Raw genomic sequence first — 19,309 nt, 5'->3', positions numbered from 1 at the left:
GATTGGATCTTGAATGCTTAAATGATATATTGGTGTTGAAGTGAGGTAGATGGCAAAGTGAAGAACTCTCTTGCTTCAAAGAATGTTTGCAAGCTTCTTTGCTTTCACCTTGCAATTGCACTATGTCAGATTGGAATGTCCACAATAGCTTGTCCATATAAAGTTTGCACCTTGTTGCTCCATGCAAATGAAGCAATTGAGTGTACTTACAAAAGATTGAAAATAAACTTTGTCTAGGCAGCCAACCGAGCAAAGAAACAATGTCTCGAATCAACCCCAACACAAGGGCCGAAAAGGGGACCCAAAATAGGTCCCAGTACAAGGATGCACAAGCACTACGTCTCTATCTTGGGACACGAATGTACTATGTCACAAATGATGTACTACGTCCCAGTCCTAGGGCTTAGAAAATTCCAAGATTCTCCTGGGGTCCTAGAACAGATGTTGATTTTGAGAGATTCGATGTAAACTTTGAGAAAATCCCTATTTCTTTGCAGAAAAGGGATTTTTGTGATTGGAAGATGAAAAAGGAGGACACCATGTGGATAGGTCCTACCTCGAGTTTTACGCCATAGAATAGGAAATACCAAGGAGGATCCATTAGATCCTACCTCAATTCCATCTAGGAGAGATAAAAAGAGGTGTAAATGCATCCTAAATGCAAATTTATCATAAGATTACATTAAAGAGGTGCTAAACCATCACCAAATTGAAGTGCTTCCAATTTAGGACAATACAAGAGCAAAATTGACTATTGTGTGTTGCTTACTTAAATTCCTAGCATGTCTATCCTTAAGAAGCTCATCACCATGAAGATCGTCAATGGTCTTGGCCCACCACTTTGGTCGGAGAGTAGAAGAACCAACATCCACTCTGGCGGGAACAACATGACCTATAGTCACTGGATTTGGAGCTTACGATTCCTCCAAAGTTGTTGGTGGCACACTGTCAACTGAATCTCTCCAATCAAGAGAACTGAATGGAAGATGATCACCCTTATATGTAGCCTGAGGAGGTTGATCCTCAGAGCTCAAAATTGGAGAATGTTGAAATCGACCTCAGTTTTCATCAAAGACCACATCTCGATTGAATATGAGACGATCAGTATCAACATCAATCAACCAATAAGTCTTATGTGTATCACGATATCCTGTGAACATCAATTTTTTAGTCTTGGAGTTCAATTTAGTGCACTTGGCATCTAGAATCCAAACACAGGTTGTAGAGACAAAAACCTTCAAATGGTAGATTTTATGATTCCTGCATTCAACATCATTTTGCTAGGGGGTATAAGGTGTAGTAAGTCGATGCTCTAACATCAATCAAGCCATCTCATTGATTGTATGATTCCTGCACTCAACAACATCATTCTGCTAGGGGGTATAGGGTGTAGTAAGTTGATAATCCCATATGATGCACAAAAGTTGGAGAATTTGGAGGAACGAAATTCTCCACCATTGTCGTACCTAAAAGTGACAATGCAACAACTAGACTATTTTTCCACTAAGGACATGAACTTCTGAAACATGTTGAACACTTTTGATTTATGTTGAAGAAAATACACCCACATTTTCCTATTGAAATCATCAACAAACAAGATAAATACTTGCATCCTATGACTAATAGCGTGCTCATGGGCCAACAAATATCTACTTTGATGTACTACAAGAGCTTGCATGCCCTCCAAGCATGACTATCTATAAACAGAGTTTGATGTTGCTTCCCAACCTAGCATGCTCTGCAAACTCCATGATGTTGTGTTTAAATTTCAGGTAATCTAACAACCAAACTATCTCCACCCAACTGCAAGAGATAGTGGATATTTAGATGCCCATATTGTTGATGCAAAAAAATTGCTTATAGAAGTATGTTTTGTTGCTATGGCTTGCATCAGAGAATCACCTATATCGACCATGATCCTCGTGACCAATTACAATTGTAGTGTGAGCCTCATTGTCAACACTAGTACACCTGTGTGAATGAAAGACAACATCGAACTAAGGAGAATGAAGCATAATCTACTAACTAACAATAGACTGAGCTTCATGCCTAGAACAAAGTGCGTAATGAGAAATGTAAAATCCCTTCCACTAAGTAAAATTTGTACATTTCCTTTACTTACAATTCTATATTGTAACATACGGATTTTCCTTAACTAGTTTTATTCTTGAATTAAACTGATTTCCTATTTCATTTCACATGACTATGATTTCCATCAAGGGTATAAACTGAAAATAAAACTTTTTCCAATATACATTACATATTCTACCAAGTTTCCGAGAGTACAAAATGAGATTTTAACATTTAACTTCATAATTAGCTGAAAGTAAATATCAAATGTTCTTGAAAAGAAATATCAAACTGAAAAATCATTTATCTACTTCTAATTATTCAACTGAAATTAAGTAACAGATGTTCTTGAAAAGAAATATCTAATTAATGTAAAAGTTATTTGTAAAAACTATTTGTAAGTAAATAACTTCCATCTTGACAAGAAATAACTAACATTCAGAGGTATAAAGATCATACAGTGTAATTTGTGAAACTTCTTTTACTTGTTGTCCAAGCCTTGGCATTGGTGAGAGGATAAGCATTGTCATAAGCTTAACCTCCCAACCGCGGACCATTACTTATCCCCACTTATTCTAATTTAATAGAACGGCCCTCCCTACCCCGAGGTCGAGCTTAGGATGTTCATTAATCCACAGCCATCAGAGTATTTAGGTGGGTTGAAGTCCCAATAGTTATTCGACAAAATAACTGAAGCGTTTGGACAATCAACAAGATCACTTGCTTGGCAAATCTACCTAATTCCACCCTGGCCAAGGATTTCAAAATGTGGGTCGACAAACCCAATCTCCAGCACTCGGCTTGACAACATTCTTCATGAGTGGAACATGCATGAGCTAATGTTATTATTTATCATGTTATTATCTTATTCTGATGGCATTCTTGTTTTGCAAATTCTCTACACCTCCTCACCTATTTCAGGCCATCAAGCCGGTGATTCCTAGGTGTTATCAAATTAAATACACATTGATACTTCACACCTTCTTCACCATATTCTGGCATTACCGCCTGGTGAATTCCTTGGTGTTCTGAACATCATTTTCTCAGTTATAATTATTTCAGGATGCATTTGATTCTAAACTAAGTTGATATACTTTCTTGTCATGGATCAAAAATGATTTCAGGATAGCTCTGCATATTCAGATTTATATATATGAGAAAGAAAAGAGAACAAACTGTATAATTTCAATGTCATATCAATACACGCTAGCACTAAGGAAGTAAATGATCAGAACTGACGGCTTAAGGAATTAACTTTGTGTCCAAACTTAACAGGATAAAGAGTATAAAAAGGATTCACGGGTTGTATCATATGCCTTATGTGACTCTGCCCGAAAGTCTGAAAATGAGCCTTGCGTTTGGAGTAAATCCGCCAACCAGCTCTGAGACCCGCAGTTTGATAGAACTTAGTCGATGAGCACAATATGATATCGGGTTTACTCTGCAAATTATGATGATATCTAAACAGGGAATTCGATTGCCAAAAAGATTATGAACGCCGAAGGAGGAAGAATGGATGCCGACAGTCGATTAAGGAATCCATATTATAATATAAGCCAGACTATGGCTTCCTTCAGTTACAAGATTATATTCGAAAGTTATTCAAATCGACTTGAAAGAAAAGAAAGGAGGCAAAAAGTAAGAAAGAAAGAAGATGAAAGGTTTTTAAATATTATATTATTTTTTTATTATTATATTTTCTCATCTATGCTTATGCGTACGTAATGATAGGGTGGCATCATTGGATTATTATTTATAATGTAATGCTGTCACTTTATTATTATTTACATATGATCATATTTGAGAATGTAAAATAATAATTAAATAATAGTAATAGTTGATAATTCTTTAAAGGTGCGAATTTATGTTTATTTTACATTATTTATTATATTGTTCCACTTATAGCTCATGCGGTTCCACTATGAATTATGTTGCCAAGTCCTAGTAACCTTGCCAAGATAGTTTTAGGTCAAACCTGTTGATTCTGGTGACTAAACTATTTGACCATCCCCTTTCAATGACCCCGTTTAGCAATGCTTCCCCTCTCTTCAGTCTTCTTCCTGTAATCATTCCAAAACAACATTCTCGCCAAGACATCAATTCAAGATTTATAAATTGCTATTTCAAAAAATCATCAAGTGACTGTTAGGGATTTCATCAATGTCAGAGTAACTAACTTTACATGTACAACTGCTATAATTAACTTACTTTCACATGATCATGAATAAATTGATACAATGGCTATAATTAACCAACTCATTTTTATATGATAATTAAATAGATAAAACAGCTATAATTAACTAACTCAATTTCACATATTCATGAAGGAATAAACAAAGGCTATAAATAGTTTAAGATTTTAGGGCAAAATTTGGGATGTAACATATACTCATTTCCTCCAATTACCACTCAATCAAAGAAAGGCGTGAACTGTGTAAACCAATCCCAACAATGTGTGAAATGTAGAGAGGTGCTAGAGTTAATGTACTAGCTAGGTTGAGGATATGTCATGATGCAATGGGCATGTGGCCATAAACGCATAGGAGGTATGCTCCTTCTAATTAGAATCCATAGCAGTGTTTGATCTATCTTCCTATGATAAAACTTGTGACCTTCTTGGAAGAGACTTGAGATTTACCTAACCCTTTATGTCAGGGGGCCAAAGGTTTACCTTTATTCTTCTCTAAGGCTTTGGTTGTGAAGGCCGGCTGTTCAGAATTGGAGGAACTTGCATGACTTCCAAACTATTGCTCTCATCGATCTTGCTATAGGATCTTGTTGCAGAGATCAAAGAACATCAGAGCAGCATTAGCAGAAGTCCACCTTGATCAAAGTCCACCTAAGATTCAAAGCATGTATAAGTAAGCACATATAGACATCCATAATGTAGATTAACCTAAATTCTTAAGTGCCCATATATAAGTGAAAAATGATGGGCAAGGTGTTTGGTCGTGATTGATCACGTGTATATGAGCATGTAACAAGGGTTAAAGGAATTGTGGATGTATATTTGAATACTTATATTAATATAACTACCTATAATATTTGGAGAATAATTGTGTATTAATTTATAATAATGCTCTTATATCTTCCTCTACACCTCTACCACCTTGGTGTTGATCGTGATTGCATTAAGTTGATTGTTTGTTTTATTTGATTGTGAATTCACAAAACCACTATTCATTCTAAAACAAAACCATTTAGGGAACAATTTACAAAATCACAGTTTAATGTAAGGCCAAAACCATTTAGGGCACAATGTTTAAAACCATTGTTTAATGTAGACATCCCAAAAGGGTGTGACACTAGATTTTGGGAGATCCTAAAAATTTCCACACTTAGTCAAATTTCAAGAACAAGCATACTTCCATCTGTTAGGGATCTCAAAAGGCTCTAGAAACCAACTAGAAGAGGAAGTTGAAGCATTCTTGGGCATTTTCTATCATTTCTTCACATGATGAAACCATCAGTTCTTAAAACTGACAAATTGCCCCCATGAATACAAAATTGTTGCTTGACAAAATCCATCTCTTTTCAATAGTCATGTAATCATCCCTACTTGGACTAAGCTACCTAACATTTATAAAACTGCCACCCGTCTACAACAGATATGTCACAAAAAGCCCAATAATACTTCATTTCTCTCCAAATTTCTAACCTAATGCTTGAAACCTAATTTGTGTGTCTTCAAAGTCCTGTTCCACTTTTTTAATTAAGTCAATTGATCCTTTTACTAATCATCTGTAGATCCAATTGGTATATAGAGAGTTAAAAGCTTTGAAGGGGATTAGCTAAAATTGTTCTCAAGGTGATTAGAGAAGGCCATGACCTCCACAAAGGCTCACTCAAAACATGGCTTGAATGGAAAATGCACATGGATAAACAAAGAAACTGAAGAATGAGAGAGCATACAACACAGAAGCAAATTAACTCTTACACTACAATCAATATAATTTTACATCAGCCACTGCTAAGCTTCTAGGCACGTCATTTTCAACCATCCTATATTGATTTTGACCTACCAATTATATCTCAAAATCACCATTCTCAACTACATACTCATCTCTTGTAGGTGTTTGTATCAACAATCCTTTTCCCTTTAAGAACAATCACAATCATTAACCGAAATTTATATCCTTCAATCCAGATTGAAAAATGTATGCAATTATTCTTTAACAAGAGTTGAGCTCTCTTTGTCAACCAATTTTTCTTTTAGCAGAAAAACATGAAATGAAGACTGTTTGCCTTCTTTTTAGGATAAACTGTGTCCTAGGATTACTTCTATCCAGCAAATCAGAGCCAAAATTTGTTGAATTGATGTTACTAAAATTACAATTACTTTGTGCATTGGTTGTCCCAAGATCTAGTAGTGGGATTTATCATATTTTGTGCTTTTGTGGTGACACATACATTTGTCTAATAAGAAGGGCCATTCAAAAAGTATCAATGAACATGTCAAAAAACTTAGATGGGAGAAAAAAACACTTCTAGAAACTCAAAAATCTGCACAAGGAAAAATTTGTAGCTGACAAGAACCACTTTACAAAGAGGAAGCCAAATGAGAAGCTACTAAGAATCGGTACAAATCCTAATAATCTATATAAGAATGATGGCTTGGAGAAATGAATCATGAAGACAGTTATCCATGAAATTAAAATATGAACCCATCCCTTGCACTAAATTATTTTATGTATAATTTCTAGTTATTAAATAGCATTTCTTAAAGATGGCCTTATAAAACATTAAAAACATTTACCATTTGCTTGCTATTGGTCACAGTTTCCTCACCTCCTGTTGTAGACTGAGTTATCTATGTACAGAGCAGGCTTCAGTTGGTAAAACCTATCCCTCATCTTAAAAATGAGTCAAAATTGGTGTGCAGAACTGCCATTTATTTTTTTCCCCATGCAATTTCTATCCCAAAATCTTTCAAATGTATCTAACACATTCACTCTCCATGCAAACTATTATTCAAATTCCACAACTTCATTAAACCCATTACTTATCAGACATTTCATAATAAAAGTAAAAGCTCTATCTAAGGGAGAAGCATACCAGTAGCCACTATAGCTAACTTTGTGCACCCATAGAACCTGAACTATACATCAGATTTCAATGAATTCTTTTGTTGTCTCTGTATGCAACTGAGATACTTAAAACAATATTATTTGGTTTCTGGGTATTAACAAAGCTCCCTGTACAATTCCTTAAGTACCAAATGGTCAAAAAGTGGTCATTTCATAGTGTCACCTGTTACCTACTTATAGAATAATCATGCATTCAAAATTGTGAGTACTTGTGTACAAAAGTCCCAGTAGTCATGCACAAATAGGACATTTATGAACCAAAAAAGACAAAAAATGATCAGCTACTGTTACATGTGAAACTTATTAATGGGCTTTTCAGTTATCTTTTTTTTCTTGGCTCCTTTAAAATTAGTAATTGGGGGATTGAGTGCACAAGGAGTGCATGGCTATTAAAAACCCCTCACCTACTAGAGCTCTTCCCCTAGTTAATCACACATACAAATACCAGACATGAATTTTTTTATCAATGTTCGTAGAAGTATAGCAGCAGCATTAGAGAGCATAAGTTTTTCTTTGAAAGAAACTAGGACAGAGAATATATTAAAAATACTGAAACAGTCAAATCATTTTGACTAGGCAACTCGTAACTACTCTGACCTGTTGAACGGGTGGTACAATCATCGGCCGTTGTGTCTGTGTGACTCGTCCAAGTTGCTGCTGTGTTTGTTGAGGAGAAAGTCTTTGCTCAGTTTTTATATAATCCATCAATTTTCCAAGATTACTGAACAATAAGTCATTATTATTAATATTCATAAAAAATGAAGCATGTGATGTTCACTACTAGTAACTTAGTAAGTCGTAATGCATATTAAACAAAAAAGTTTGCACATCTCTGAAAGAAATAAAATATGAAAAAACCGACAAAATGAAACCAGATATATGTCAAAGGGATTTTGTCATTTTGGTATAGTGATAAGTGATGCGCTCATAAAAATTGTGAATTAAATTCAAATTCTCATATTGAATTGAGACAACTTGTAACTAAACATACATGAGCATGTAACAGGACATGATTCAGAGCTAGGTCCTATTTGTCCCTAGAGTCTAAAGCCCGGAAATGCTGTCATCTACCATAACAAAAACAAAGAGACCAAAAGCACATAATGTCCCAGTCTAAATGTAAAGAATGCTCGTAAATAGGGCAGACACTAAAACAAAAAAGGAAAAGTCCAGAAACACTTGTAGATTCTGAGAAAATGATAAACATAAACTATAATACTTTGTACATGCAAAACCGCACCAACAACATTTCAATAGGAAAGATTTGCTCATCTTGAGGAAAAGTCCAGAAACACTTCTAGATTCTGAGAAAATGATTAACATAAACTATAATACTTTGTACATGCAAAACCGCACCAACAACATTTCAATAGAAAAGATTTGCTCATCTTGAGGAAAAGTCTTATTATCTCTATGAATAATAAGGTCCCAATACAAAAATTATTTGATTTAGCAACAAAAGCTCAAGTAACATTAATTCATCAATTGGCATTAATATATAATTTGTTTAGTCGCCAAGAGTAGGAATAGCAATCTATCACAGTTTTAAAAACAAGGAAATGTGAGTTTCAAGGAATCCTTATAGTATAGGGGACACAGAAGGGGTATGAGGCTTAAAATATAATTAAACAGAAGGTATTATTGGCAGAATTTTGGGTGATATTTGTACAAGATAAGCCAATAATTTCAATCTGGATTCCCCAACTATGATAAGAATCCCTGCACAGTGATTATGACACTTATAGAACATATACACCAAGTGAATATGTACAATTTACCTAAGTAATGGAATTTCTCTGTTGTCCCATATTGCTCTTAAATAACAGTAAAAGTTATTCCAATAGTGCAAAAAATATGCAATTTTGATCAGCTACAAAGAAATTTATTATATGTAAAGAGTGATGAAGCCAATTTGAAAACTACGAAAAAAAGGTTAGCACACAAGACAAGACATAACGAAAAGAGTGAAGATGTAGTTTTGGTGACTATTTGCTTCTCTTTGGCTTGCCTTTAATCCTCAGGGAGGACTGTCATATTTATCAATAAAGTAGGGAGCTTGTTAACCCCCTCCCAACCCCTTGCCCAAGAGAGTCCTGCCACAAGCTGACAAGAGGAGAGCAGTAGAAAAGAGAGAGCATTCCATTTTATCGAAAATAGTTGGCAAATATAAGATCACCTTCAAATCAGTATGTACAAATGTTTGTCTTGAAACCAAGGAAAGCCTTGGATCTTGAGACTAAATATATAAAAGATAATAATATTCATAGACAACCCACAAGAGGTCTTGTCAATAGATTTCTAGCTATGTATATGTATTAAACAAAACCCAGTGAAGCAAAATTCATTATAATACCTATGAGCAATATGAGATAATACCATCCATCAAGGTTATTTTCATCATTTATTGAAAAAGGAATGACTCGGGAGATCAACTTTCCTGCAGGTCTTTGGTTCTATAGGAATGTCAGGTTGTTCATAAAATATTGGCACATCGAATTCAAATCCCAGAGAAAATGCATTCACAAGACCTATGTGGATCCGGCTATATGTGCTTCCACATAAGCTATAACCATACACTCTTCAACATGAGAGGCAAGTTGCTAGGAAGTTACTTAAGAATGATGCGTCCTCCGGAGGAAAAGGATCTGCAAAATATGCAAGAACATGTGTCACTGCAAAAAGGATCTCCACCTTAGAGAAAGGAATCTTGAATGAATTCGATCCAGAGATTATGAAATATTGGCACATTGAATTCAAATCCCAGAGGAAATGCATTCACTGTTAATTCTATAACTATGAAATCATTCTGATCTGATTCTACAGATCGTACAGATCTGAGAATGCATGAAATCACTTAGAAATAAAGCCTATAAATAATTGTCTTCTCCTTTATAGTTATCCACATCTCCTTTGGGAAACATAGTTTAAAGGCTAACTAATCATTTTTGGTTAGTTTAGATATTAACATATGTCTCCTTGATTAGACGCCAATTATAAGAGAGCAATTAAGGGCCAACCTAGAAGAGTCATGTCCTTTGTAAGGACATGCCTCTTGGGTGCAGTATAAACATAAGGTCAGTGTGACGAGAGAGAACACACAAGATACATTAAAATCTGTTTATCTTCATTACTGCCTTGTATGATTTTCTGCAGAAGGTTAAGAAAATTTCAGAATAGTATTTATACTATTGATAACACTTCATACAAATCTGAATTATAGAAGATCATCTTCAGCGAGCTATAGAAAGGTATTATCTCAGCCTGATTTATATCAGAATTTGTAGAAACTTTACATCGTATCAAAGCTTTGGTAGTCGAACCTAGGCTCTGCAAATTGACAATCAGACTTTAAATATCTAGCAACATCCTTCTATCTTCAATGGCAAGGACAATCAAACCCGAGGACAAGTTTGATGGAAAAGAGCACTTAGTTGCTTGGAAATTCAAAATTATGATGACTCTTGAAGACAATGATGTGAAACAGTATGTTGATAAAGCATCCAAGCAACCTGATGTTCAACCTAATAAAACTATCTGTTGTAAAGGAAATAGGAAAGCCATGCAAATCATATTGGATGGAGTGAAAAATGAAATCGTACCTATGCTAATGAACCATCAAACAACATTTCATATCATGAATGCATTATTAAATGCATATGACGTTAACAATGCGACTAGAACCCTTGCACTAAAAAAGCAACTAAATCATACACAAATAAGGAAGGGAGAATCTATGAACTCATAGTTCCTAAGGGTGGCTAGTCTAAGAGATAAACTTGCAAGTATAGGGACCATGATTGAAGACAAGGAACTAACACTTATGGCTATACATGGGTTACCAGATTCATGGGAAACATTCTCACAAGGAGTAAGTGCTAGAGACAATCTTCCAAACTTTAATAGACTTAAAGGAGATTGCCTGCAAGAAGAATCTAGGAAACTTTAGAAAGGAGGAAAATTGAAAATTAAAGATGAAGAACTTCATGTTCTCAACACAAATTCCTATAAAGGTAAGAAGAAGCACTTCAAGAAGAAGGGAAATCAAAGAAATGACAAAACTAAGAAAGATTTATACAAAATAAAATGCTTCAAATGTGAAAAATTTGGACACTATAGATCTAATTGCCCTGAGAATACAAAGCAGCAAGTAAACTATACACACGTTACTAGAAAAGAAGAAAACTATGACCTGAGAATCGTGTATTGTATTCTACACTATCAAATGAAGTATCAAGCAAAGCATGGGAAATTGATAGTGGATCATCTCGACACATTACAAGATACAAAGAAGTACTAGATTCAATATCAGAAGAAGTTGATGGTGAAGTTACCATTGGTGATAGTTCCTCTCATTCAATCAAAGGAATTAGAAATTGCACTTTGAAACTGAAGTCAAGTATTTCTCTATATCTCAAAAGAGTACTCTATGTACTAGGAATAAAGAGGAATTTAATTTCTATTGCAACACTTGAAGATGATGGACATAATGTTGCATTCATGGACAGTAAAGTAATGACCTGGTCTAAGAACTCTTCATTAAAGAAATCAAAATTGATTGGTCAAAGAAAGGGATTTTTGTATGAATTAAATACAGAACCTAGTCAACCTATTCAAGCCTTAATTCATGAAGTTGTTGATATAAACGAAATATGGCACAGAAGGTTAGGACATCTAAATTTCAAAACCTTATCGACTATGGAAAAGATGGTTACTAGTCTACCTAAGTTGAATAAAGATCAATTCAAGCATATGCAAAGGATGTGCTCTGGGTAAGAACACCAAAAGTCCATTTCATGATAGCACTAGCAAAACTAACAATGCTTTGGAATTAGTCCACTCAGATTTATGTGGACCTATGTATGTTCCTTTGCTTGGAGGATTCTGGTACTGTATACTTTTTATAGATGGCTTCTCTAGGAAAACTTGGATCTACTTCTTAAAATGTAAAGAATCAGAAGAAATTTAAAGAATTCAAAACCTTAACTGAAAACTTATCAGGACACAAAATTAAAACTTTTAAGGACTGATAATGGAAGGGAATATAAAATTACACTGACCTTATGTTTATACTGCACCATTTGTTTCATTATTTAAGAGGTGACAATCTCTGAGATAATGAATACTTGTATAAAAGACATTATGTGAGATGACGATCTCTTAGATAATGTGTTACATCCCAATTTTTGACCTAGCTTGAAATATAAACGTTGAGGTTCACATGAAGTCAGTTGGTAGTTTAATTTGATATAATCTGGCGAAATGGTAAGATAGTCGTTATGATTTCAAATGAAGATAACATATTAGTTGATCGTTATCACAAATTCATGGAATTAAGATGAAAGGTAACTGTTAAGATTATTTATGATTATATAATTTATAATTGGAGAATTCCTTGCAAAAAGCATGTCGAAGGGGTGAAAGCATTGTCAAAAAAGAATTAGGCAAGGCATCACCATCATTGGACAGACAGGTAAAAAAAGACCTAGCTAGAATACATCTGTGGAATTGCATGAGTTATTTAAATAAATAATTTAATTAAATAATTGGGTTAAAATATATAAACATATCTCTAAGGATTTTAATATATCTTTTATCATAATATTATAACTAATATTTATAAACGTTTGTATTTATAAATTTAACAAAGATGAAAAGATAATATAAAATAATATTAATGAATAAACTCTTCATCTTTCTTTTTCATTTTATTTTTCCCTCTTTCTTACGTTTCTTTTCAAACCGATTGAATAAAATATTTGTGTATAAATCTTGTAACGACAAGGAAGCCGTAGGGTCAACTCGGAAATATTATATGTTTGCCTTGTCGTGTATCGGCAATATACAGATATTCAGCTTGTTCTTGTTTCTACCACTTATCTTTCAATTTCCCTTTGCTTTGTTACGGTGCCTTAGCACCCGAATTTTATACATTTATGCATTTCCATTAATCAACTACATTCCCGTGGAGATCAGAAGGAGGCATTTGAATCCCAATTATAACAAATTCGGTTGTAGAGTAGTGAGTCATAATGCGGAATTGATATTGGAGTCTACTAATTCGACTATGGTTTGATATTGGAATTCTGAAGCTCCGTGCATGAATTTATTCAAGTCACTTTCCTTGTATTTTTGCTAATCTGCCTTCCCTCGTAATTATATGTTTGGCTTTATATATATCTCGTATCTCAATCAGCATTATGCATGCAATAGTCTTTACAGAGCTAATTGATTTCTATTTCAATATACATCAATAGGGGATCATGAGAGTGCGTGTGCTTTGTGAATGCATGTTCGGATTTAGATATGATTAATATTAAATCAGGAATATGATGGTACAGTATTTTATTGTATATAAGACAGTTCCAAGAGTTTGGTCCCTTATGTTCTATTCATGATAACCTGGAATCTTATGTATAATGGCTTATGTTTCCTTGATATCTTGGTTTTCCATTGTAGTCGGCTTCTCCTTAACAAGGTTTGATGGTTGTCATGTCCTTGTTCAGTGATACGCCAGTTTATATATATATAATTTTAATGAGCTCTAGTTTTGGCGAGTTCGTTCACCTTGTAGAGAATGCCCTTAGTGTATTTGTGTTTTTATATTTTATTGGATTTTATAACCTTAATTCTTGGGTGATGAGTTACAAGATGCATTCTCTATCACTTATGATATTCTTCGTTGAGGTTGCAGTTTTTTATTTTATCTAGAGATTACCAAGTACGTTCTCTTATATTTAGAAGTTCAGTCAATTATATAAATCAGGAAGTCATGTAATTGTGAAGTTTTTATTTTTATCTATTAAGAGTCTGATCATTATATATTCAGTACATATTGAGGACCATGTTTCTATTCTTTCTGTGGGTAGTAATTGTCGATTACTACTGAGAGATCAGAAATTATTTTTGGAATTTTGCTTGCTCCTTATTTCTAGTTCAAGGGAATGTGTGAATCTTGATAGAATTATTATCAGAATCATATCTCTTAACCACAATCGGTTTTATTTACAATCCAATATCTTGTTCTTATTTTTAACATTTGATTATTCATGAGAATATTCAATTTTGGTTATAGAAACAACAATCAATCCTGAAGTCTTCAAAGAACATTATCATGTAACCACAAAGAGTGAAAAGCTGGATGCATATAACCTTCTTGTATAATTGACAGAACCAATTTGTTTTTGAGGATTCCGGATACCTGAAACTCACCCGGCTGTGTAGCCGAAAAGATGAGTGATCCTCAGTAGTAAGAATCAGTATCAGTTATGACATTCAATATTTACCATTTAAGAAAATTAATACCTCATGCATAATCCTATTATGGTGATCTCCTGCTGCCAAGACATATGGCGTGTTTATATCTTGAAGTCCAGTGGATGGTAAGATGTTCCCTGTCAATTCCGGGTATGGAGGGCCTTTCTCGTTAGAGATCGTGTGGGGATATATATAGTGGTCCGAGGTTGGGTGGTAAAGCCCCTGACAATTTTTCACCTCTCTCAAGATGTCGGATATGCATCAAAGAGAGATAAGCCATGCATTCAATTGTTTATCAAAAACAAGTATTATCATTTTTGTTTATGAGAAGGTAAGATTTAATTGAAGCATTTCATTGTTATCATCATTTTACCTTCATATAAATGAATACTGAATATAAGTATTTATCTAATCTTGAGAAACTGTCATAGATAAGCAATCCAAGGAAAAGAAATCCAAAGCCCTAATTGATTGTGTGACTGTTGGAACCTTAATTGATATAGTGGTATTGGAAGCCCTAGTTGAATCCGTGGTTGCGGAAGCCCTAAATTGAATCTGTCATCACGGAATACTCTAGATAGAATTTGTCGTTGCGGATGCCCTAATTGAATTCCGTGGTCACAAAAGCCCTAAGTGGTAAAGCGGTATCAGAAGCCCTAAATAAACCGATGGTGATTGATGCCCTAATTGGTAAGATGATATGCGATGCCCTAAATTAAATTATAATTGTAATCATCAAATGATTTTTGAGATAGCAGTCACTTTGAGAAATTGTTATAGTGTATTTGTGGACTAACCCGAGTGGTTGCAGAAGCATACTTAGATGATTTTCAATCTCAGTTTTCCGAGGTATGTGATTTCAATTTCTAAAGTAATTTCATTAAAAGGTATTTCAAGCATTTAGTTAAGAAGTTTTGTTTAACTGACTTAAACGGTAATCTTCTTCACATGAACATAAATGATGTAATTGCCTTCTTATGATCATAAAACTTTAACCTGTAGAGTATTTCAAAAAAGATCCTAGATATAAGGCATGGCAAGCAAGGAACCAATCCAAATTGCTTTAAGATTCAAAAGGCCCCAATGCCAAAATGCTCACATTCTATCTTTAAAGGTGTGATAGGAATACACAAGACAAGAAAAGAAAATCAATGGAAGCATTTCATGGAATGTAAGATGCCTAGATGCTAAAGTTAGATGAGACTAATGAAAGGTATGATACAAATAGAAAAAACGTGCTAATTTATTATCACATGAAACTATACCACAACAAAATCTAATAGATATAGCTTGCTAAAAGATATAGAATACAGCTAGATTTATTCGTTAAATCCAATAGTCAATCCAGTAGTTTACCAATCTACAATATCCTACTCAGATAGAATCCACAATGATCGATTTGTCTCACGACCAATATTTAATATTTAGCTAAGTTAATAATGTTTTTCGTTTTTCTGTTTGGGTACCGGCTCCCGCACCTTGCCTAGATTAGCACCATTGTTGTATATTGTAAAATATCATTTTTCATATGTGAATAATACTACTTTTCATCTATACATATAATTATAGTTCTTTATTATTCTGAAAGGGTAGCCTTGACAGCGACCAAGTAAGGCAGAATAAAAACTGCAATACACAGCACTCAGCAACAGTAAACTAATGAAGCAGATATAAGTAGTAGTAATAGATAAATAATGAGGTGGGATATTATAATTTGTTAAAGTACAAGGGAACCAAAATAAAGAAGTAGCGGGTAATTTAACCACAAGTGCCTGCAACTTTCTTGTTAGCGTGCTCGATTCTCTTCTTTCCTTCAAGAGCAGAACAAAAATGATCAGCGGCAATATCAGACAAAGACTCAGTGACCAAATCAAAGGGAAGATGGAGGTTTTTTAGGGGTTTTCTGCAGTATCAAAATTGTCCAACAGTTGCTGCATTCATCAAATCTCACTCAAAAACATTCCTTGTCTACCAAAACTCTCTGACTCGGTGTTATTTATTGACTACATTGTTTTGGTTTTTAATATTCTCAGCGCCGCGAACTGTTCTGTGAGGTAGCAGATTCAATTCAAGTTAACAGCAAGGCATTCGAATCAGCATCCATAGGTGATTAAAAGACATCAGATTCTGCAATTTTAAATAAAGCAAATTAATTAGAGGGGGCGAATTCAATCAGCAAAAGCAAAAATCAGAAAAGTGCAATTCAATTTCAAACAGAATTAAGGCAAAATCACAAACAAAATCAATTACCAATGGATGCATCGGTAAATAAGAGCACTTAATATACTAAAGGCAGCGACTGATTAAAGGCAGGGATCACAAATAAATGCAGCAAGTATGATGAGTAAATAACAAGGCAACAATATTTCTGCGATCATCTGTCTTCTCCAGAGTTGTGAGATCTCTGTTCTTCTCAAGCAAAGGTTTTGCCCATACATCCTTTGCATCTGGAAATAAGTCTGCAAGAATTAAGAATAGTATCGTCCAACTCATATGCGAGCTTCATCATTAGCGAGGCAAGGGCAAATTCTTAATAAGGCAAATTTGTTAAGGAAAAATCATAAATTCAAGCCTTTAAGGTGAATCAAAAGCAGCGGACGCAGAAAGTGTAAATTCAACATTTAGTGATGTACCAGACATCCCTTCCGTTCACTGGACATTCTTCGCATCTAATATCACAAGAAAGTGTGCATAAGACTTTCATTCTATTGCATTTTACTCCTATTCTATCACACTAACATTTATTCTCTTTTAATTTAATAAATGGTCTATGCTGTTTGTTCGAAGTTTTAATTTCTGTTGTATGTAATCTAAAATCTTGTACATACACTTAAATAACATTGTGTTTGAATAATGAGTGTATTTTGGGAAAAAATATGCAATGGCCTCTGTGCTAAGAGCAAAATATGTGAATTCAGCAGTGTTCAGCCCTCATGAAGAATTCAATATATACCTTAGACAATGCCATGTCTTTTGGAGGTCACGATATGCAATATCCTTCCTCCAGTCCCTCAACCCTCAAACTATCATGGAAGATGGTCAAGGAGAATGAACGGTAGTTTAATCGTGCCAATCAAGCTAATATGATGCTAGAAGATCAAAGATAGGGGCAGAAGGAACATGAAACCCTATGCAAATGTCCCCCCTAAACATGGAGACAGAAGCAATACCAATCTTAACTCAAATTCATTCTCCATTCTCCGGAGTGAACACCAAACCCCCAAGAAGTCAACAGCAATGCATCCTCCAACTTCAGATCTGGCAAACTCTCCAAGTAACAAACCTAGGATCAAGGTAGTAGATCGCCTTGTTTTGAATCTGACAGGTCATTTGGTGGAATACATCCAACACCAATGCTAGAAATTTGGAGTTTTTGCTTGATGGACTAGCGGCAATAGTCGAATGGATTAAAAAGCTCTTAAAATATCACATAGACACAACAGTTATGGAAATCAATTTTCTTTACATTGCTTGTGACAGTTTAGAATTAAAAAATAGTGTTCTTAAAGGGGAAACCCTAGATTTCAATGGCTATACCTTCAAAGTTTTGGATTGGGAACCTTTTTTTGATCCAAAGAAGGCGGGAGATTTCAAAGTAGATCGCGTAATAATTTTACCAAATCTCCCAATAGAGCTAACTATTAGGGATATGCTTTAAGTAATACTCTAGGATCTGTTGGGACTCAAAATTGCATTCCCGATTAGAGTATTGTTTTAAACTTGAGTCATTTTGAGCCCCTATAAACGCATTTAATGCATGTTTACCCGGCTATCATTTTGAGGCCTAAGAGGTGTTTTATATTTCTAACACCTTGCATTCAGCGTATTCATGCGTCCTATGATGATAAATTGTCAGGTTCGAGTCATTCCGTGAAGTTCCGTTTTGAGCAATGTTTAGATCTATTTTTTTGCCGAAGTGTCAAGCAGCGACAGAAGGTCTAGTTTGCAATTGAATATCTTGCACCCAATTATGTTTCATGACTCACACTTTGGGAGTGTTTAGCATGCATACCAGAGAACCTATGCTTCAGATTTCGAGTCGTTTCGATATGTTTTGAATAAGTTTTGAATCCCTCAAAGTGGTTGTTTACTGTGGTCATGCTGATGTAAATTGTTCAGAATTCTAGGAGGCCTTGTTTGACCAGTTGTAACTTTGACCCAATAGACCGAAATCAGAAAATTCCTTTTGCATTGTGTTCTAGAGGTCAAACACTTGTTATGTTCCAAATTTGAACCTATGATGAACCCGTTTGATAAATTTTCAAACGCGATTTTAAATGCAATTTGTAAAGTTTTGCTAGTGTCAAGAAATGCAGATTGATCAGTACCCCTATTCGGGATGTCATAACTCAGAATTCATGATAGATGAGACCGAATGGTTTGTAACACTGTGTTCTACTCTAAAAATACTTTTTAAGTGTGCCAATTTTCAAGTCTTAACGAATCCGTCTGCACACTTTCCCAGGTCCATTCCGTTTGAGAAAATCACTTTTCTGCCAGTGTTCCCAATTTTGCAAATCTGAATACCTATCTTTGAACGTTCGCCAAGTGCGCCCAGTTATTTGTCATGAGCCCAAATCACAGATTTATATTCTCCTCGTGACAATGAACTAATGTCCCAGTTTTCAAGCCCTCAAGGGTCAGTTTGACCTATTTCCAAAGCCAAAACCAAACACAGTTTATTGTTTTTTGAAATGTTTGCTTGCAGGCAGTTTCACGAAGACAACTTTGACGGTCAATATCTTTTGACTGAGCGATCGTCATGAGGTGAGATTTTTCCTGCTGCAAGAATGTGGAACAAAGAATCAGTATGTCTAATCTCAGGGCTTCAGTCAGGGGTTTCTGTCAATTTTTAAGGCTAGTCAAAGGACCCCTTGGCACGAAATTGGCAGTTTGTA

The 19,309-nt window shown here is 34.7% G+C and overlaps 1 protein-coding gene across 2 annotated transcripts in view; it reads right to left on the bottom strand.

Moving 5' to 3' along the window:
* The window catches only part of LOC149567088 (transcription initiation factor TFIID subunit), an 86,103-nt gene that overhangs the window by 14,158 nt on the left and 52,636 nt on the right, over positions 1–19,309 (bottom strand). For both annotated transcript variants that reach the window (XM_089820306.1, XM_089820307.1), the window contains exon 4: positions 7,755–7,878. In XM_089820306.1, the coding sequence (XP_089676432.1) occupies positions 7,755–7,878 (124 nt within the window). The remainder of the gene's footprint in view (positions 1–7,754; positions 7,879–19,309) is intronic.

This window comes from Cupressus sempervirens, chromosome 3 (genome assembly GCF_028749045.1).
Source record: "Cupressus sempervirens isolate cs-2001-9-10 chromosome 3, ASM2874904v1, whole genome shotgun sequence".
In the NCBI taxonomy this organism is placed as follows: Eukaryota; Viridiplantae; Streptophyta; class Pinopsida; order Cupressales; family Cupressaceae; genus Cupressus; species Cupressus sempervirens.
Note: the sequence above shows the minus strand (reverse complement) of the source record. Positions and strands in the feature narration are given on the sequence as shown.